We start from the raw sequence: 21,450 nt of genomic DNA on the forward strand, positions 1-21,450 counted from the left end.
GCTCACTGCAAGCTCCGCCTCCCGGGTTCACGCCATTCTCCTGCCTCAGCCTCCCGAGTAGCTGGGACTACAGGCGCCCGCCACCTCGCCCGGCTAGTTTTTTGTATTTTTTTTTTAGTAGAGATGGGGTTTCACCGTGTTAGCCAGGATGGTCTCGATCTCCTGACCTCATGATCCACCCATCTCGGCCTCCCAAAGTGCTGGGATTACAGGCTTGAGCCACCGCGCCCGGCCTAGCAAGGTCTTAATGTACCTTAGTGTTAATCCTAACATACATTGTTCAGCTAATAATCGAAGATCGATTTTTGTTCTTAAGGATTAGGAACTTTTAGGCTGAGTGCAGTGGCTCACACCTGTAATCCTAGTACTGTGGGTGGCTGAGGTGGGAGGATTGCTTGAGGCAAGGAGTTAAAGACCAGCCTGGGCAACATAGGGAGACCTAGTCTCTACAAAAAATTTTAGAGAATTAGCCAGGCATGTGGCACACGCCTGTGGTCCCAGCTATTTGGGAAGTTAGGTGGGAGAATCACTTGAGCTGGGGAGGTTGCAGTGATCTGTGATTATGCCACTACGCTCCAGCCTCGATGACAGAGTGAGACCTTGCCTCAAAAAGATAAAGAAATTTAAAAAGGATCAGGAACGTGTGTGTGTGTGTGTGTGTGTGTGTGTGTGTGTGTGTGTGTATGTGTTTGATTTGGGTATGGAGAAGTGAGAAGAGGCAATTCGAGAACTTTTTTCCCTCTATTGGCAGAAAAGGGCCAGGCAGCCACAACCACAAGCAAAAGTAGGTTAGAGAAACTTGTTATTAAATTTATTTTTCTTTAAATATGTAACTTTCTTCCACCCTCACCCACTCCAGGGAGGAACAGAAAATCCCCACCCCCTTCCATTCTGGGGATTTCGTATCTAAAGCCTGAGCGGTGAGGATGAAGTATAAAAATACTATTTACAAAGGGAAGGAGGTATCTGTTGCTTAACCATAGACACCCCCATCCCCACACCCCTTTTGATCCAAAAAAAAAAAAAAAAAAAGGCCCCTGGGAATCCACTTAAGCATAGAACTAGCCCTCCTCTAGAGGGGACCGCAAACCTCAACAGAGAATAGGAAGCTCCGAGATTAACTGAGGAAGAGATTGAATGGATAGCACCGTGGGTCCTGGCAGGGGACGGGCCCTCTCTTACCCTGGAGTCAGCTGGCGCCGGCCAGCCTTTGTTTCCATAGGTCCCATGTAAACATTGACATTTTCCTTTAGGTCCCTGCTCTTGTTTCATACAGAGCCTCCCTCGCCTCCTGTGGAGGTGCTTGGTTCCCTGATCTTTCCTTCCTTCCCTTCTAACCTTCCTCTGGAAGGAGTGGGAAGGGGAGGGAAGGTTGTAGAGAGGGCAGAGCCCATCTCATCCCTTCTGGATCAGGGCAGCTCATCCTCCTAAGGGGAGCCTTGAAAGAGGATGTTCTCCATGTTCTTGATCGGGGTGAATGCCTCCCCCCATTACAGGGACAAGGCAGGTAGACAGTCCAGTACCGGGAGACAGTGGTCTTGATGGGAGAGGCCACCAGCATGGAGTAGCAGGGAAGAAGGCTTCAGGAGGCAGGAAGTGGGGGCACGTCTGGCACTGGTCTCGAACTGAGGGTGGAAACCCAGCCCTAGATCACCCTTCCCATCACCGGGAAAGTGATCATCATCACCCTACAGTCCTGTTGGTTGGAGCTGTGCAGAGGGACCAGGCATCCACGAGGCAAGAGGTCTTCTCCAGGTCTCGGTGTAGTGGCAGCACTCACACCAGTTCATCCAATAGAATCCCAATGTTCTGCGTGGCCTCTGAGGGCCCAGCAATGGGCTTGTTACACATGGGGCAGACACAGCGAACTTCCAGCCATTTCACCAGACACCTGGGAACAAATGAAGAACGGTAATCTCTAACAAGATAGACCACACTGCTCCAGTTGTCTCTCGAAACAAGAATATCTCGTGGTGGCTCACACCTGTAATCCTAGCACTTTGGGAGGCCGAGGCAGGTGTATCACCTGAGGTCAGGAGTTTGAGACCAGCCTGGCCAACATGGTGAAACCCCATCTATACTAAAAATACAAAAATTAGCCAGGCATGGTGGTGGGCACCTGTAATCCCAGCTACTTGGGAGGCTGAGGCAGGAGAATTGCTTGATCCTGGGAGGCAGAGGTTGCAGTGAGCTGAGATCGCACCATTGCACTCCAGCCTAGGCAACAAGAGCAAAACTCCATCTCAAAAAAAAAAAAAAAAAAAGAAGAAGAACATCCCTATCCCTGTCCCAACCTAATCCACCTGGGCTTTGCTCTGTGTTCACGCAGGACCAGGGACATCACTGGCAAGGGGTAAATAGAAAGTGGCAGAGACTGGAAGCTTCCAGAAGATGATCCCTGATTAGTTCTCCTTTGACAGGCACCCTAGACACATTCCCACTTACTTCCGGTGAAAGGCGTGTTGGCACGGGAGCACGCCTAACTCATCCTTCCCTTTGAAGTCTTCCAGACAGACTGCGCAGGTCTGCTGCAGAGAGAAAGGAGCAGGCGTGTGAGGAAACTGGGGAAGCATCTCATTCATTCATCCCCAGACAAGAAAATTAAGCTCTAGCCCAGTCTGTTCTATGAGGCAGGGAAACTTTTTAGCCATCCTTTACAAAACTGTATTGATGGCATGGTAGTCATTAACCACATGTGGCTGTTTAAATTTAAATTAACCAAAATTAGATGAAATTATAAATTCAATCCCTCAGTTACACTCACCACATTTCAAGTGCTCAACAGCCACATGGTGCTAATAGTTTCCACATTGAATGGTGCGAATAAAGAACATTCTTATTATCACAGACGTTTCCACTGCACTGGAAAGTACTGTCCTAGAGGAATGGTTTTCGGCCGGGCGCGGTGGCTCGCGCCTGTAATCCCAGCACTTCGAGAGGCCGAGGCAGGTGGATCATGAGGTCAGGAGATCGAGACCATACTGGTTAACATGGTGAAACCCTGTCTCTACTAAAAATACAAAAAATTAGCCGGGCATGGTGGCGGGAGCCTGTAGTCCCAGCTACTCGGGAGGCTGAGGCAGGAGAATGGCATGAACCTGGGAGACAGAGCTTGCAGTGAGCCGAGATCGCACCACTGCACTCCAGCCTGGGTGATAGAGTGAGACTCCATCTCAAAAAAAAAAAAAAGAAAAGAATGGTTTTCAATCCTTTCTTGCCCAACACATTTGGTGAGGTGGCACTTAATACCAACCAGAGGTAAGGGGGCATAGTACATGTGATCGGTTATGTTCTTTTTTTTTTTTTTTTGAGATGGAGTTTCACTCTTCTTTCCCAGGCTGGAGTGCAACGGTACAATCTCGGCTCACCACAAACTCCACCTCCCAGGTTCAAGCAATTCTCCTGCCTCAGTCTCCCAAGCAGCTGGGGTTACAGGCATGCGCCACCACACCCAGCCAATTCTGTATTTTTAATATAGATGGGATTTCACCATGTTGGTCAGGCTGGTCTCGAACTCCTGACCTCAGGTGAGTCACCCACCTCGGCCTCCCAAAGTACTGGGATTACAGGCATGAGCCACCGCGCCCAGCCCAGTGACAGTCCTTAAATCCAGACTTCCCACATCCCTACATATTAACTCCCTTGATCTCAGTTGAATTATTCTCCGAGAGAAGGGCTTGGGAAACATCTGCACTTGCTGAGGCGTAACAGACAAAATGAGGCCATGTCTAGGCGGTCTCATGTTTAGTGGAACTGTGATCCTCCCCGCTCCCAGACAACCACAAACATGCTTGGAGCAGGAGTGTCTGTGGTCATGATCAGGAGCCTTGGGAAATGGGTTAGGTGACCTTAGAGGCATAGGTAGGAAAGGAATAGGATATAACTAATTCCTCAAGTCAGAGTTGAGGGGACTCAAAGAATTGGTGTATGGGTGGGAGTCTGGTGGGAGAGAAATGGGAGAGCCATGGGAATCAACACACTAGTCAGATCTAGTCTGTTAAGATGGGGTATACACAAAGGTAAAAGGACCCCATTTTCTATGGTAACAACCAGGACATAGGGGCTGAACATAGGGAAAGTTAGCTGAATTCTGTCTATGGCATGAAAGGGTGTGACCATCCTCCTGGTAAAAATTATGCACTGTGGGATTTCTGGGGCCGTGAGGCACTACTTATCTAAACCCTTCTGTGACCCCTTCATGCCTTCTGCCTGAGGCTGTTCCAGATGTAATCAATTCCACATGTTAATTACTTGCTGAGATGTGTCTATTATTTGGCCAAAGGAGATACGAAAGCATGCACTAAGCAGTTTTCTGAAAAGCGTCCAGGCTGAGAGCTGGAGCGAGGTGTGGTCTGCCTCACCTGCGGGGGCCCTCCTGCACACTCTCCTGGCACACTTACCCCATACAATTGTAACTTCTTGGCATCACCTCTAAGCACCACCTGAAAAGAAAGAGGAGGCATGATGTCCGAAGATAAACCAACCACTGGGGCCAGCCGGGTAGTATCAACCAATGAAGGGAGTCCCCTGGACTGCCTGGGGCAAGCCAGACTTCAGACACTGAAGGGGGTTAGCCTCAGGGAGGCCCAGAGGTGAGGCCAGGGGGATTCCTGCCCAGGAGAGCCTGAGCCTGCCCTCTTTGCCTCTTCCTATCAGGTCAGGCAGAGAAGGAAGCTTCTAGGGGAATACACAGCACTTTACCTCCTTATATCCGTATCGCTCACTCTGTGCCTGGTTCCGGAGTTTGCTGGGGGAAAGAGAAAAAAAATTGGAGAAAGCATGTTAAACAGAACGATTCAAAGCAGGAGAGGCTGGTTGGCTGCTTGGGCATTCTTCCGAGGGCAGGGAGGGGTGCTTGTCCCATACACACCACAGGGCATACTTTGGACCTATGCGGGCCAACACGGGTTGATGAAAGACTAAGACTCTTACTCGGGTTTAACAGCCTCAAAATTCACCACCAGGTCTCATACACAGATTGGGGGACCCTCCAGCACAGCACCCCCAAATAGCTCATTCACTCACCCTGCCTTTTTCTGGTCGGCAAATTCCTTCAGTCACCCAAACTGTATAGAAATCAACACTGTGTTTACTGAGTGTGCAGCAGTTAGACAGATAAGCATAAAAGGGTTATTTCTGTTAAGCCAGGATAGCAGGATAAATAAGTCTCTGTTGACCCTGGGGAATTTTCCACACGGAGAACCTAAGTATTCTGGAACCAAAGCACACTCTTCCCTTCACTGTGCCAGACAACACAGACGATGCCTCCTTTGTTTTCTGCTTTTCATTTTAAGCTGGTGGCCTGCATACGGGCTGACTCTCAATGGCCAAAACATGGCATGCCATTTCTAATGGCAATAGCATAATATAATGGTTATGAAGCACTTGCTATGTGTCGCTGGGACACTTAACATATTCATATATGTTCTTAATGATTTCACACTCTAAGAGTGAGATACCTTCGCTTTTACAGGTAAGAAAAATAAAGCCTGGCTGGGTGCGGTGGCTCATGCCTGTAATCACAGCACTTTGGGAGGCCAAGGCAGGTGGATCACTTGAGGTCAGGAGTTCAAGACCAGTCTGGCCAACATGGTGAAACCCCGTCTCTACTAAAAATACAAAATGAGCCGGGCGTGGTGGTGCATGCCTGTAATCCCAGCTACTCGGGAGGCTGAGGCAGGAGAATAGCTTGAACCCGGGAGACGGAGGTTGCAGTGAGCCGAGACTGTGTCATTGCATTCCAGCCTGGGCAACAAGAGTGAAACTCTGTCTCAAAAAAAATAAAAAAAGAAAAAGAAAAATGAAGCTCAAAGTGAATTTATTTGCCCAAACATCACAGAGCTAATTGGTAGCAGAGTCTGGACGTGAATCAAAGTTGGTGTGATGACAGAGTCCAAGCTCTTTACCATATAATGTGGTCTGTTCCCCAATCAGGTGGAATACATCATAGTCCTGAGAATCTGATCTGGTCCTGGGACACACCCTACCTTTCATTAAGTTTACAACTCTGAATGGCTTGCTGTGTAAATGGCCGAGACCATAATTATACACTGGCTTTGGTGCCATATTATTTTCAAGGAAGGGGTGGAGGATCTTCCATGCTGAACTCTGCGGGTGGCTTTAGAATGTCTCCTGTATATGGGTTGGGTGGGATGGCTCATGCCTGTAATCCCAGCATTTTGGGAGGCTGAGGTGGGCGGATTGCTTGAGCTCAGGAGTTTGAGACCAGCCTGGGCAACATGGCAAAACCCCATCTCTACAAAATATACAAAAATTCATAGGGCAATTCACATGGCATGGTGGCATGCACCTGTAATCCCAGCTAGTTGGGGGCTGAGGCATGAGAATCTCTTGAACCCAGGAGGCAAAGGCTGCAGTTAGCAGAGATCGCACCACTGCACTCCAGCCTGGGTGACGAGCATGACCCTGTCTCAAAAAAAAAAAAAAAAAAAGCCTCCTGTATGTGTGCTATGGGGGAACCTTATGGGGCTTTTCCTGGTGATCACTTCTTAACACAGTCCTGGGTTATGTGGAAGGAAACATAGAAACCCAGCAAGCCAGGAGAAGCAGGAAACTTCAGTCTGAGGACCAAATCTAGCTCACTACTTGTTTTTGCAGGGTCCACAGGCTAAGAGTGCTTTTTATTCTTAAATGGCTGAAAACAGAAATAAAGAATAATGCCAAGTCAGGCAGATTGCTTGAGGCCAGGAGCTTGAGACCAGCCTGGGTGATACACAGAGAACTTGTCTCTTCAAAAATAGATAAACAAAAGAAAATTAGCCGGGTATGGTGGTGCATGTCTGTAGTCCTGGCTACTTGTGGGGGGCTGAGGCAGAAGGGTCACTTGAGCCCAAGAGTTCAGAGGTTACAATGAGCTAGGATTGTCCCCACTGAACTCCAGGCTGGACAACTGAGTGAGATGCTGTCAGAAAAACTTTTTTAAATAAATAAACAAATGAGTGGATAGATGGATGGCTGACCCAAGTCAAAAAAAGGGAGGCTCCAATCACAAAGAGCCCCAGTGGAAGGGGGTGTGGTGAGAAGCTGAAGCTGCTGCCTGGGTGATGGAAAAGGCAGAAGATGGGGGTAAAGCCAGGCCCGCAACACAGTGCAGGGCAGATAAGATCAGGCTGCCAGCCTCCTCCATTGTTCCTGATGGGAAGTCAGGTGACCTGGCGAGGTTCATGTTCCTGGAGCCTCTTGAGAGTTCCAGTCCAAGTGGACTCATGCCACAGGCCTGGGCGCTAGGGCAGCACATCCACCATCCCCTCCCCTCCCCCTTCTCCCAACAATATCCTTTCTGCTTAATGCAGGGCTGGGCTAAAGGCCTAAGCAAGGCTCCCACTGTCCCATCCTTCACTTTGCAGACAGCTTCTTGGTCCAGAAAAGGTCTTCGTACATACACATGTGTCTCTGTCCCAATTTCCAAATGAGCAGGGCAGGACATACCCAACGCTTAGGTGGCTACTGTTGTTTGACTGACACGGGGTTCAGCTGAGGTGGAAAGGAAGTGTTCCCATGGACAGGGAGGTCAGAGCCGCCTTGAGGGAGAAAGACACTGTTGCTCTGTTATGAGGTACGTGCAGAGTAAATAAGGAAGTGGTGAAAAGCCTGTGTTTTTAACTGTCTGGGGAATGAGGGACTGCTATGCATCTTTGAGGCACTAATGTCTCACCTGCAACGTGGCTATACTTATGTAGTAGACGCTGTCTTTTTCTGTTTTCTGTACCCCAGGCACCTAGAATACCACTTCTCCACCCCTCATGCCTCTTGTCTGGCTGAATCCTTTAGTGGTTTTGCCCAGGGATCCTCCAAAACTCAGAACAGGGAAGCTTCAGAGCTGCCCCCTCATCCTGCATGTAGATTTCAGCTCAGAAAGAATGAGATCATGATGAAATGTGGCCGAAAAGCTTGCAAGGAAAATAGAGTAAAAAGCAAAAACCCTGGGCAATCCCAGCTGGGGGCCTAGTACCAACCAGTCTGGACAGGTGGCCTTCTCAGCTGTTGGGTAAGCACAGCAACTAAAAATACCCCGATTTCAATGAGACCATTTCTAGCCGCTGCCAGTGGCTCTCCCTTTCCTCTTTTCCCTTTTAGAACAAACAATGCATCCAGGTCCTGAAAATAATGTTTCCCTTCCTGCCTATTTGTACTTCCCCGGCCCCTCCATTCCTGTGTAGGGCAGAGGTCAGCTCTGAGAGAGGGGGAAGAATGAGCGAGGGGCTGGCCTTGGCTGCTGAGCTCACCAGGTCAGGAGCAGTGGGGCCTATTTTGGCTGAGGAGGAAACCGAGAAGCAGGGAGAGGAAGTGGTGGTTTCTGCGCCTGTGTGTCTTTCTATATATAGACATTCACAGGCTACCACGTACCAGTGAGCCTCTGGGACTGTGAAACTTCAGGGTCAGCAGGCTTCAGGCAGGCTACAGAACAGGGCAGGGTGACGCAGGAGCAGATTACTGAAGGAACAGGTGGTGCTGAGTAGCACCACAGTGGGGGCAGCTTTTAGCATCATGTGGTTACTGTTCTGTTTTGTGTGTGTGTGGTTTTTTTTTTTTAAGATGGAGTTTCACTCTTGTTGCCCAGGCTGGAGTGCAATGGCATGATCTTAGCTCACTGCAACCTCCACTTCCCGGGTTCAAGCGATTCTCCTGCCTCAGCCTGCCAAGTAGCTGGGATTATAGGCGCCTGCCACCGCAGCCAGCTAATTTTTGTATTTTTAGTACAGACGGGGTTTCACCATGTTGGTCAGGCCAGCCTCAAACTCCTGACCTCAGGTGATCCACCTGCCTCAGCCTCCCAAAATGCTGGGATTACAGGCGTGAGCCAGCATGCCCGGCCCTGTTCTCTTCTTTGACTATAGCCAAAGAAAAAGAAATCAGCAATCCACAGCTCTCCAGCCTGTCCTTCTGCGAGAACTGACCCTGACCTGCAAGAGGGTGGCCGTGGAGCCTACAGCAACTCCTCTACTTCAAGGAATACGACTCAAAAGGCAAACACTTGGAAGGACTTGGCAAGACCCTAGCTCACCGCTACCAGACTTGTCCACCTCTGTGTCTTCCTCTATGTATCACCTTGGGCAGATCCTAAACTGTCTGGGCATGAAGTTCCTCATTTATAAAGTGGGCTAATACCCAAACTGAGGATTAAGTGAGCTAAATGGTTTATAAAATGGTGACCACAATGCCTGGCCTATGGAAAGTCCTTGGTACAGAGTGGCTAACGGCCAGGCACTGTGGCTCACGCCTGTAATCCCAGCACTTTGGGAGGCTGAGGCAGGCAGATGGCTTGAACTCAGGAGTTTGAGATCACGTTGGGTGACGTGGTGAAACCTCATCGCTACAAAAAAAATCAAAAAATGATCTACAAAAAATCAAAACAATAGTCGGGCACGGTGGCTCACGCCTGTACTTGGGAGACTGAGTTGGGAGGATGGCTTGGGCCCGGGAGGTGGAGGTTGCAGTGGGCCGAGATCTCACAACTGTGCTCCAGCCTGAGCGACAGAGCAAGACCTTGTCTCAAAAAAAAAAAAAAAAAGAGAAAACCTAAGGTCACACCTATTATTGGTTGATTTAGGAAATGAACCCTGGTCACCCACTTCCTAGCCCAGAGTAGTTTTCTCTAGGTCATTTTTGTAGAGATGGAGTTTTGTTCCCCAGGCTGGTTTCAAACTCCTGGACTCAAGCGACTCTCCTGCCTTGACCTCCCAAAGTGCTACAATTACAGGCAAGGGCATGGTGCCTGGCTCAGATGGTCTCTTGAAGCCCTTTGCTGCTTGGCATATGTATGCCTCTGTGTGTGTGTGTGTGGTGGGCAAGGAGAGCAGGGAGGAAAGGGAACAAACAGAGTTAGTTTTACAAACTCCTGTCAGCCTCATCATAAAGAAATCTTTGGTATTTGGTATATCTTCATCCTCTGTCTCCAGGATTTACGTGTGAATTGCTTAACATGGGGGTGCAGGAGTTGGGAGGCTGGTGGTCGGGAAGAATTTGAGGGAAAAAACAGCCTTCAGGAAAGGGGAGGAGACATGAAGAGAGAAGAGATACCAGAAATCTCCACTTAATGGTTAGATGTAATCTTCAGACCCAATTGTACAAGAGGGAAGATAAACCAGTATCTCCTCTGCATAGATTTTTACATGGAAAATTCCAGTTTCAGGGACCTATGTGAAAAGTTCTGAGAAAGAACAGGTCCAAGGTAGCACCTGGGAGTGGTGGGGAGATGTGCCGACGGCACTTCCCCTTCTTAGAGGGAGCTCTTCCAGCCTTGGGGAAGATGGACTAGTACCTGCCTCTCTTGTAGCTGCCTTCCAGCAAAGCACTCAAACCCAGACAGGCATTTTAGGAATAAAGCCAGCAAAGCCTTTTCCTTAATCTTAATTTAATCTTCTTAAATTATTTGACCCGTCACCAGCCCAGACCCCAGCTGATGTCTACCCAAGCATCTGGTAATGTGTGGGTGGCGGGGGAGACAGCTGATGGCCACAATGGCCCTAAAGACTACTACCATGCCCTACTGGCCAGGGATGTTCAATATTCTCCAAGGCACAGAAGAGTCCCACACAATGAGGAATTGTCAATGCCAACAGTAAACCCCAGTCAGAAACACTACTACTTTGATTCCCATTCTAAATACCAGTCATGCTCAAAATTTTTTATAGAAAACAGCCACCAGAGGCTAAGCACAAGGGTTCATGCCTGTAATCCCAGCACTTTGGGAGGCCAAGGCGGGTGGATGACTTGGACTTGAGGTCAGGAGTTCGAGACAAGCCTGGCCAACATGGCAAAACCCCGTCTCTACTAAAAATAAAAATTAGCTAGGCATGCACCCATAATTCCAGCTCTTAGGGAGGCTGAGGCAGGAGAATCGCTTTAACCCAGGAGGTAGGGGTTGCAGTGAGCCAAGACTGTGCCACTGCACTCCAGCCTGGGTGATGAAGTGAGACACCATCTCAAAACAAAACAAAACAAAACAAAACAAAACAAAACAAAAACCAGCCACCAGTTCCCAAGTCCTTCAGCAGGAGACAGAGAAAGCGTTCCTGGAGGGTGAAGAGCCCTGCTAAACTCCAGGTCTTCCTCTGGATCCCTAAGCAATTAAGAATAAATGATAGTTCTTTAGTTTTTTTTTTGTTTTATTTTTTTCCACTCTCAAAAATAAGAGCTTATAAGGCAGAATAAGCAAGTAGCTCTGGCCGGGTGTGGTGGCTCACGCCTGTCATCTCAGCACTTTGGGAGGCCGAGGTGGGTGGATCACTTGAGGTCAGGAGTTCGAGACCAGCCTGGTCAACATGGTGAAACCCCATCTCTACTAAAAATACAAAAATTAGCCAGACATGATGGCGTGCGCCTGTAATCCCAGCTACTCGGGAGGCTGAGGCAGGAGAATTGCTCGAACCCGGGAGGTGGAGGTTGCAGTAAGCTGAGATCGCACTACTGCACTCCAGCCTGAGCATCTCAAAAAAACAAAACAAAACAAAAACCAAGTAGCTCTCTAGACACTGGCTTGCTTCCTAATATTAGTATCTGGAGGGCTAACAACAGGTCCCAGGAGGGCAAAGGAACATGATGCTGGCATAACTGATGCCCACCTGTTCCCGACCACCCAAAGGGCATGAGTAGGAATAGAGACAGACAGACAAGGAAAGGACTGCTAACTTTATGACTCAGTCACACAGAAATTCTAGGCAACCTTAGAATAACTGGCGAGGTGGTGGGATGCAGCGCAACCCGTGGTGACCTTATATGCTCAGGAACAACTTGATAGGCTGATGTAAATAGAAACATCAGACCCTCAGGGGCCTAGAGAAAAGCAGGCTCAGCCATGTCCTCAAAGCGGTGCCTCCAGTATAAGACTGGTGATTCTGCTGTGGGATCCTCGCTCAGCTTACCCCACAGCCCTGGTCTCCTCCCTCCTGCTGGACTCCCACCCCGCTCAGCCAGGGATCCACGTACCTGATAAAATAGCAGCAGAAGATAAGGCTGAGCATGAAGACAAAAATGCCCGTGCCGAAGATAACCATATAGATGTTGAGCGGAAGGTCTTGGAAACTGATGGGTGGCATGGAGCAGGACTTGTTGGTGCTAACCAGTCCCAGGCCACAGAAACACCCTGCAAAGGGAGAGGGAAAAAAAAAATCATTAGGGTTGGAAATTTACTGCTGGGCTGATGGCACTGTGTCAGCAGGATAGAAATAATTGGCAGGCTCCGCGCATCTAAGCCTCAGATTCAGTGGCTCCAGTTTTATATCCTAGTTCTAACACTTACTAGCTATGTAATCTTGAGTAAATCTGATCTACAAAATTGAATACTATCCAAAATACTTAAAACAATATCCCCATCTAAGAAATAATAAATTCAGGCAAGCTGGGTGCGATGGCTCACACCTGTAATCCCAGTACTTTGGAGAGGCTGAGGCAGGTGATCTCTCGAGGCCAAGACTTCAAGACCAGCCTGGGCAACACACAAGACCCCATCTCTACAAAAAATAATAGAAAAATTAGCTGGGCGTGGTAGCGCATGTACTACCATGTAGTCCCAGCTACTCAGGAAGCTGAGGTGGGAGGATCACTTGAGCCCAGGAATACAGGGCTGCAATGATCGGTGATTACACCACTGCACACCAGCCTGGGTGACAGCGTGAGACCCAATCTCTATTAAAAAAAAAAAAAAAAAAAAGAATTTAGGCAATGAGCAGAAACTGGAGAACTTAATTCTATCAGGTCAGAACCCATACAGCCTTAGCTGAGAAATTATTATTTGGGTTCTAACTCCCCGCTCCCTAGCCAGCCATATGACCTTTAAGAAGTTACCTCTAAGCTTAACTTTGTTATATAAAAACAAGCAAAATAGAGAGAGGACTGAAAATGAGTGTGTAAGAAATATGCTTTGTAAATTGCAAAGGACAATTGCAAAGGTCATTTGTCATTATTAAGCCACCTGCTCCAGAAGACAAGCTGTGCCAGGACTAGAATAGAAATTGTTCACTCCAAGTCCTGGGCCAGCATTCCAGAAAGTGGCGATGGGGGTGGAGAGGAGGTTGCAACTTCCCTTACTGTGGTCACCTTCCCTCTTTCTACTCAAACCCTCAATGTGCGGTCCCAATGGCAACAGCATCCTCTGGGAGCTTTTTAGAAACGTACACTCTCGGGTCCATCCCGGCCTACATGAATCAGGACCTATGCTTTTTTTTTTTTTTTGAAACAGAGTCTCGCTCTGTTGCCCAGGCTGGAGGGCAGTGGCGCGATCTTGGCTCACTGCAACCCCTGCCTCCCAGGTTCAAGAATCCCAGATTCTCCTGCCTCAGCCTCCCGAGTAGCTGGGATTATAGGCGCATGCCACCATGCCTGGCTAATTTTTGAATTTTTAGTAAAGATGGGGTTTCACCATGTTGCCCAGGCTGGTCTTGAACTCTTGACCTCAGGCGATCCACCCACCTTGGACTCCCAAGGTGCTGGGATTACAGGCATGTGCCACGGCACTCAGCCAGGACCTACGTTTTAACAAGCTCCTCAGGTGATTCCCCTGCACATTCAGTTTGAAAAGCACTGGCCAGCCACTAGATGCGTCCCTTCTCACAGGACTCAGGGATAAATATTGACTGGCCTACCCATCATGATAGTCACTTCTCCCTTGCCCCCTTGCCAGTATTTGATGTTCAGGTGGGTATGTGACCAGGTTCTGAGCAAAGAAACAAAAAGATCTGCTGGAAAAGGAACTTCGTTTGTTTTTGGAGACGAGGTCTCACTCTGTCCCTGCAGGCTGGAGTGCAGAGGTGTAAACATGCCTCACTGTAGCCTCCAAGTCCTGGCCTCAACGAGATTCTCCTGCCTCAGCCCCACAAAGTGCTGGGACTATAGGCATGAACCTATAGTCATAGCGGGGGGCCGGGGGGGATCATGTCTCTCAGAGACACCTAGAATTGTGATAGCCAAGCTATAGCTGGAAAGAGAGCAGCCCAGTAGAAAGTCAAATGACTTGACCAGGCGTGGTGGCTGGTGGCTCATGCCTGTAATCCCAGTACTTTGGGAGCCCGAGGCGGGCGGATGGCTTGAGGTCAGGAGTTTGAGATCAGCCTGGCCAACATGGTGAAACCCCATCTCTATTAAAAAATTAGCTGGGCATGGTTGCACACATCTGTAATCCCAGCTAATCCGGAGGCTGAGGCAGGAGAATCACTTGAACCTAGGAGGCAGAGGATGCAAGCGAGCCGACATCGTGCCACTATACTTCAGCCTGGGAGACAGGGAAAGACTCCATCTAAAAAAAAAAAAAAAGTAAAGTAAAATGGCTGAGGATGGCAGAAGGGAAAGGGAAAGAGAGGAGTCCTTGATGAATGAGAGAGCTGGAATTTGCTGTCCATTGCTACATCCTAAGCATATTCTCATGCTATCAATTTAATCTTTGTACTGCCACAGTAAAGGTTACTTCCCCCACCAATGGGAAAAAGACTCAATCATTTAGTAACCTGCCCACAGTCAAATAGCTAGGAAAGCCCAGCTCCAAAGGGTTCTCTGTACCCAGGCCTTGGGTTTCAGGCACTTTCCTGACATCTTGGAGCCAGATGCATTCACATGCCACAGAATTCTATACGCTAACGACCAGTGCTACCACAACTCAGCAGAACGCTGGCTTGAAAGACTGGAAGCCAACTTGGACATCAGTCCTCTTCATCCCTTACTGATGAGTATACAACGAGCCTCCATTCAAACCTCTTTCAGACTGTGTCCAATTCTACTGCCACAGCCCTATTGCAAACACTCATCACCTCCTACTGTTTCCCAGTTGATGTCATCCCTGTTTCTAGTTCCTTCTCTCATTTACCCCACACGCCTGACACATCCTCCTAGTTGCTTTTTTTTCTCTTCTTCATTTTTTCTTTGGAAAGAGTCTTGCACTGTATCACCCAGGCTAGAGTGCAGTGGCACTATCTTGGCTCACTGTAACCTCCGCCTCCTGGGTTCAAGCAATCCTTCTACCTCAGCCTCCTGAGTAGCTAGGACTACAGGTGTACACCACCACACCTGGCTAGTTTTTGTATTTTTAGTAGAGACTGGGTTTCACCATGTTGGACAGGCTAGTCTTGAATACCTGACCTCAAGTGATCCACTCGTCTGGCCTCCCAAGAAAGTGCTGGGATTACAGTGCATGAGCCACTGTGCCCTTCTTGTTTTGTTTTGATCTTGTATTTTCCAAACTCATGACTGGCTTCAAGTCCTCCTAAAACATTCACCCTGTCCCTTCACAACTTCCTACTTAAAAGTTCTCAAATACTATCCCACGTGGGTCAGTCTTTTTCACTATTTCTTGTCCCACCTTGTCCTTACCTGCTTCCCTTTGTTCACACAGCTTTCCCTGCCTGAAACGCTCTCTCTGAGGCCCATCAAGCCTGTGATAGTCCAATAACCTCTCTTCCTTGAACTCTACAGCACTCATGACCTCCATCATTTGTTCTGGCCCCTGCTTACTCAGTAACTGTCTTACATCATTCAGTTACTGTAACTCAAATGTGCACTAATCATTGATTATATGATAAGTACTATTATAAGAAAGCAGAGACTGGGTGTGGTGGCTCACACCTATAACTCCAGCACTTTGGGAGGCTGAGGCAGGAGGACCGCGTGAGGCCAGAAGTTCAAGACTAACCTAGGCAACACAGTAAGACCCCACCTCTACAAATAATAATAATGATAAATTAGCTGAGTGTGGTGGTAAGTGCCTGTAATCCCAGCTACTCGGGAGGCTGAGATGGGAGAATCACTCGAGTCTGAAAGGTCGAGGCTGCAGTGAGCCACGATTGCACCATTGCACTTGGCATGGGCCATAGAGTAAGACCTTGTCTCAGAAAAAAAAAAAGAAAAAAAAAGGACAGAAGAATGATTAGATGATCTTACCACATAGGAAAAAAAGACACAAAGATTTTCACCATAGAAAGTGAGGCTCAGGCCAGGCGTGGTGGCTCACGCCTGTAATCCCAGCATTTTGGGAGGCCGAGGTGGGCAGGTCACCTGAGGTCGGGAGTTCGAGACCAACCTGGCTAATATTGTGAAACCCTATCTCTACTAAAATACAAAAATTAGCTGTGTGTGGTGTCTGGCATCCGTAATCGCAACTACTCGGGAGGCTGAGGCAGGAGAACTGCTTCAACCTGGGAAGCGAAGGTTGCAGTAAGCCAAGATCGTGCCACTGTACTCTAGTCTGGGCAACAGAGACTCCCATCTCAAAAAAAAAAAAAAAAAAAAAAAAAAACCTGGGCATGGTGGTGCACGCCTGTAGTCCCAGCTACTTGAGAGGCTGAGGCAGGAGAATCAGTTGAACCTGGGAGGCAGAGGCTGCAGTGAGCTGAGATTGTACCACTGCACCCCACGCTGGGCGACAGAGCGAGACTCCATCTCAAGAAAAATAAAAAAAAGCCTGAACCTCCTAGGTTTGCTGACTCCAACTTGGACTTTTGTATATTCTCCAGTGTCCGGACTAGCCTAGAGTTTGGCTTGTTCTCAATAACTAGTTAACAGATAAATAATTCCCCATTTGCTTAAAATAACCTGGTCCCCTTGGCAAAACCTCCCACTTCAAAGCAGCAGGACTGATGTTTGGGAAAACCGCCCAGAAACTGCCCTCCGCTAATGGATCACCAGTCAACCAGCGAGTATGATTGAGGGCTTGCTTTATGCACTGACCTACACATTGTGGGAAAACAGAAAGTAAAAGTTCTTGTTCTGAAAGACTTTTTGATTAAGTTGAAATGAAAGAAATAATTAGCTACTAAACTTTGCTGTACCCAACAGGAAGTCCCTTGTGTCTAGGCTCCAGCAGGGGTTAGAGAGAAAGTGGTTTTCACCACCACTCCCACCCAAATATTTACTTTCTGTGGGTCAAAGAAGAACAATTTTCCATGAGGACATCATGGCAGACTGGCTAGAGTGACAAACTTCAGTCTATGCTGGAAAAGGGCCTTAGGACTTCCCTTCCAACGAGACCTGGTGCTCCCAGCTGTCTTCTCACCTCCTTCCTCAGCAGTATTTGATGTTACAAGAGGGTCTAACCCCCTATCTGCCTTAGTTCTTCCAGGCACCATTTATGAGCTGAAACCTCCTTTGGTTTCCAGTTCTGGGAATTTGCAGAACCTGGTTAGAGCTATTACAGAGGATATCTGTGCACTCCACAAGCACGATGGCCCCCCATAAGTCTTCTGATCAGTTTATCCCCACCATCTTATCCCGTCTGATAAAGGCTTCCCCTTTATCTCCCCACTGATTGAATCAGTGAGCTTGGTATTTTACATGTTAAAGAGGTTGGTGGGAAGAGCGTAGTCAAGAGGAGATGGTTCACTTGCTTGTGTTACTATTAAAGAAACGGCAAAATATTTGGTCAAAAGCTGACATTGCAGTAAAGTTTTTCTTTAAAACTATATAAGGACAGAGAATACCAGCCCCAGAAAAGAGGGACTCCAGGTAGTTTTTGAAGGCGTGGGGGAGGGGTTGCTTCTTCACTGGAGTCAAAGGACAGGATCTCTCAGTCACTTTTCTAAGAAGTGCAAAGAGGGCCAGACGAGGTGGCTCCTGCATGTAATTCCGGCATTTTGAGAGTCTGGTGGGAGGATTGCTTGAGCCCAGGAGTTAAAGACCAGCATAGGCAATGTAGTGAAATCCTATCAGTAAAAGTAAATTAATTAATTAAAAATTAGCCAGTAGCCAGGTGTAGTGGCACACACCTATGGTCACAGCTATGCTGGAAGGCTAAGGCAGGAAGATCCCCTGAGCCTGGGAGTGGGAGGCTGCAGTGAGCCATGATCATGCCACTGCACTCCAGCATGGTTGTCAGAGTGAGACCCTCTCTCAAAAAAACATTAAAATGGGCTGGGCACGGTGGCTCATACCTGTAACCCCAGCACTTTGGGAGGCTGAGGCGGGTAGATCACCTGAGGTCAAAAGTTCAAGACCAGCCTGACCAACATGGAGAAACCCCGTCTCTACTAAAAATACAAAATTAGCCAGCTGTGGTGGTACACGCCTGTAATCCCAGCTACTCGGGAAGCTGAGGCAGGAGAATCACTTGAACCTGGGAGGTGGAGGTTGTGGTGAACAGAGATCGAACCATTGCACTCCAGCCTGGACAACAAGAGTGAAACTCCATCTCAAGAAAATAATAATAATAAAAAAAAAGAGCAGCAAGTCTAAAACCTGATATGAAAGGGGGCTGCCCAGAAAGGGCAGTGTTACTAACAGCTGCCTCATTTCTCCCTAAGTCTCTGTTCCATTGTCTCCGCCAACCTATGAAAGCGTTGACATCAGAATGTCTCATCTCATCTGGCAGGCTGGGAGCAGGAATGACGTCAGACAAGGGCTGGCCAAGAAAGACCAGGGGATCTGGGAACTGCTTCTCTTTCCCAGCCAACGGGAATCTTTCCCAGATGCTAGGATGCACGGGCCTTCCTCAACCCCCATCCTCTGCCCCCTCTCCCACAAAACCGCCTATCACATACGGCTTGGTTCATTTTCAGGAAATGAGATCTGATCAGCAAAAGAAGGAAGGCGGGGTAGGGGGACGTGGGGTATACATGCTACCCAAACCGTGCCTTAAAACAAAGCCTCTTGACATAATTAATCCAAGATCTGGCAGAAGTACTCTCAAGAATGATTTTTTTTTCCCTTGTAACTAGCTCGCTTGCCATACTGAGAGATAAGACCAGCTGCTTCCCATCTCTCTCTCCCAGAAACTCTCCAAGCATCGGAACAACGCGGTCAAGAGTGGGACTCCAGGGGGGCTGGAGGGGGTGGGGTGGGGGGCGATTAGTATCCAAGGTTTTGAAGTGTCCCGCTCGGAAACACCTACATTTGGGTAGCTGGCTGAGGAATCAGACTCCAGCCTAACCCAGTATCACCTGAACCTCCAAAAAGCCTCAGGTGAAATGAACTAACTTAGAAGCATCACCCAGGCCTGGGGAGAAATGGGGCGAGGGGTTGTCGGGTCTGGAGGTGCGGCCTTGGGCTCAGGAGCAGACACCCCAATCCGGCTTTGGGGCCAGAAAGCACGGCTCCCGCCAGGCCAGCCTGGCATCCCAGGGACAGCCGGGAGCGGAGCTCTCTGCAAGGGTTTATCAACTCAGGAAAACGGCTTTTTTTTTTTTTTTTTTTTTTTAATGTAGTTTCATTCTTGTTGCCCAGGCTGGAGTGTAATGGCACCATCCTGGCTCACTGCAACCTTCACCTCCGGGGTTCAAGCGATTCTCCTGCCTCAGCCTCCCAAGTAGCTGGGATTACAGGCATGCGCTACCACGCCCAGCTAATTTTGTATTTTTAGTAGCGACGGAGTGTCTACGTGTTGGTTAGGCTGGTCTCGAACTCCCGACCTCAGGTGATCCGCCCGCCTCGGCCTCCCAAAGTGCTGGGAATACGGGCGTGAGCCACCGCGCCCGGCCGAAAGCGACTCTTTAATCCAGTCTTCCACAGGCACTAAGCCACCCCAGCAGCCCATGGGAAACCAACAAAGCCAGAGGAAGCCACCCCCGCGCCCCGTCCCGCACGCTGCACGGTATACATATTTACAATAGCCTGCAAAGTTTCAGGCCGGGAACTTGAGCTCCCTCTAGGAGATCCCAGCCCGAGCGCGGATTTAATTCTCCTCCAACAACCACAACAAAGAACAGAGTTTGAGCGCACAAAGGCAGGGGATGGGGGTAGAAGAGCCGGGCCGCCACACAAAGGCCGGGAACCCCTCGGCTCCCACGCCCCTGGCCCGCCGCCCGTCCGGAGGCCCCTTCCAGGCCCTGGAGTGAAACCTGGATAGTTTCAAATTCCGCGCTGTGCAGAACAGAGTGGGGCGCCAGGACGCCTTCTCGACCGTCCCATTTCAGGAGAAACTTGGTCCCCGAGGCAGGACCAGCGCGCTGCTGTCCGACCTTGCGCCTCGCGCCGCGGCTCCCACCAGCCCCACGTAGGCTCGGCCCTCGCCCTGGGGACTCACCGTTACACCACTGGAATGGGTGCATCAATGAAGTCGCGGTTGGCTTCCTAGGGCGAACGGACGCAGGCGGGGTGCCAGGAAGGCGGGGTGGGAGCACTAGTGTCGTGAGGGGCCGCAGGCGGGGTCGGGGCAGCGCGCTGCAGCCGCCCTGCTGGAGAAGTCGAACTCCCTCCGGAGTGGGGGGCTTTGGCGAGGCCGGTGTTCAGCCCAACAAAGAGGGACGAGGAGGAAACAAACAAAGTCCCGCGGAGCAGAGTCGCACGGAGCGCACGCGCCAAGGGCCCCTGGCTGGGGGAATGTGGGGCACCGCGGGGCGGGGGTGCCCGGGCGGCAGAAGCCCTCGGCCGGGGGAGGAGGGAAAACCTTTGCCGGAGGTACAGCTCGGGTTCAGTAGCGCGGAGGTGAGCTGGCTGGGGTTCCGAAACTGACACCCGGCGGTGCACACCCCCTACCTTTTACTGCTCCCACCAGCCCCCCAGGAAAACTCCGCCCCTTGTTCGTCACCCGCCCTCCGACCAATCGGAGCCTTTCTCCTGCCCCCGGCTATTATTTGCAGGCCCGCCCTCCCTTCCCTGGAAGCCGGGAGGATCTTCGCACGGTGGGTCCCTCCCACTTCGTCTTGCCAGGCCTGGGGAAACTTCCGTCTGCACAGAAGGGAGCTGCGACGTGCGATGCCCCGGGGTGGGGGCCCGCCTTCTGCCCAGGGACACCAAAGCAAAGGAACAATTACTGACACGTTGTTTTCCGCCTACAGATCTGTTATTTATTTACTTAGGTATTTGGAGGCAGAGTCTCCCTCTATCGCCCAGGCTGGAGTGCAGCTGCACGATCTCAGCTCACTGCAACCTCCGCCTCTCGGGTTCAGGTGATTCTCCTGCCTCAGCCTCCGGAGTAGCTGGGATTACAGGCGCTCACCACCATGCCCAGATAATTTTTGTATTTTTAGTAGCGACGGACGGGGTTTCGCCATGTTGGACAGGCTGTTCTCGAACTCCTGGCCTCAAGTGATCCTCCTGCTTCAGCCTCCCAAAGTGCTGGGATTAGAGGCCTGAACCACCGCGCCCGGCCCTCTTTTTCTTTTTTGAGTTACAGTCTTGCTCTGTCACTCAGCTGGAGGGCAGTGGCGCAATCATAGCTCACTGCAGCCTCCAACTTCTGGGCCCAAGCAGTCCTGCCACCTTAGCCTCCCAAAAGAACCTGGGACCGCAGGTGCCTGCTACCAAGCCCAGCCACTTTTTAATTGTTTTGTATAGATGAGTGGTCTCACTGTGCTGCTCAGGCTGGTCTCAAGTGATTCTCCCGCCTGAGCCTCCCAGATTGCTGGGATTATAGGCATGAGCCGTGGCGCCCAGGACATTTCATTTCTTAATTAGATAATTACAAAAGCTTCCTAACTGGCCATTCTGATTCTAGTCTATAGCTCAGACTTTAGAGCCTACAAGAATCACTCCTACCTTTGAGATGTAACGTGCGGATTCTCAGGCCTTGAG

The 21,450-nt window shown here is 49.7% G+C and overlaps 1 protein-coding gene across 1 annotated transcript; it reads right to left on the reverse strand.

Moving 5' to 3' along the window:
* Nucleotides 1-785: 785 nt before the first annotated feature.
* RNF122 (ring finger protein 122) lies at nucleotides 786-20,413 on the reverse strand. The gene is made up of 6 exons (XM_025394539.1): nucleotides 19,961-20,413; nucleotides 11,950-12,106; nucleotides 4,702-4,747; nucleotides 4,401-4,442; nucleotides 2,446-2,528; nucleotides 786-1,891 (listed from the first exon to the last, which is right to left on the reverse strand). Exons 1-6 carry the CDS (start codon nucleotides 19,983-19,985, stop codon nucleotides 1,777-1,779), a joined length of 468 nt encoding a protein of 155 aa, XP_025250324.1. The 5' UTR covers nucleotides 19,986-20,413; the 3' UTR covers nucleotides 786-1,776.
* Between the last annotated feature and the right edge of the window lie 1,037 nt (nucleotides 20,414-21,450).

Source organism: Theropithecus gelada, chromosome 8, assembly GCF_003255815.1.
Source record: "Theropithecus gelada isolate Dixy chromosome 8, Tgel_1.0, whole genome shotgun sequence".
NCBI lineage: Eukaryota > Metazoa > Chordata > Mammalia > Primates > Cercopithecidae > Theropithecus > Theropithecus gelada.

Coding starts and splice junctions, on each gene's coding strand:
- RNF122 (XM_025394539.1), bottom strand. CDS start 19,985: ATGCACCCATTCCAGTGGTGTAACG. Junction 2,529..4,400: donor AGAAGTTACAATTGTATGGG/GTAAGTGTGCCA, acceptor TTCTCTCTGCAG/CAGACCTGCGCAGTCTGTCT. Junction 1,892..2,445: donor CAACACGCCTTTCACCGGAA/GTAAGTGGGAAT, acceptor ATTTGTTCCCAG/GTGTCTGGTGAAATGGCTGG.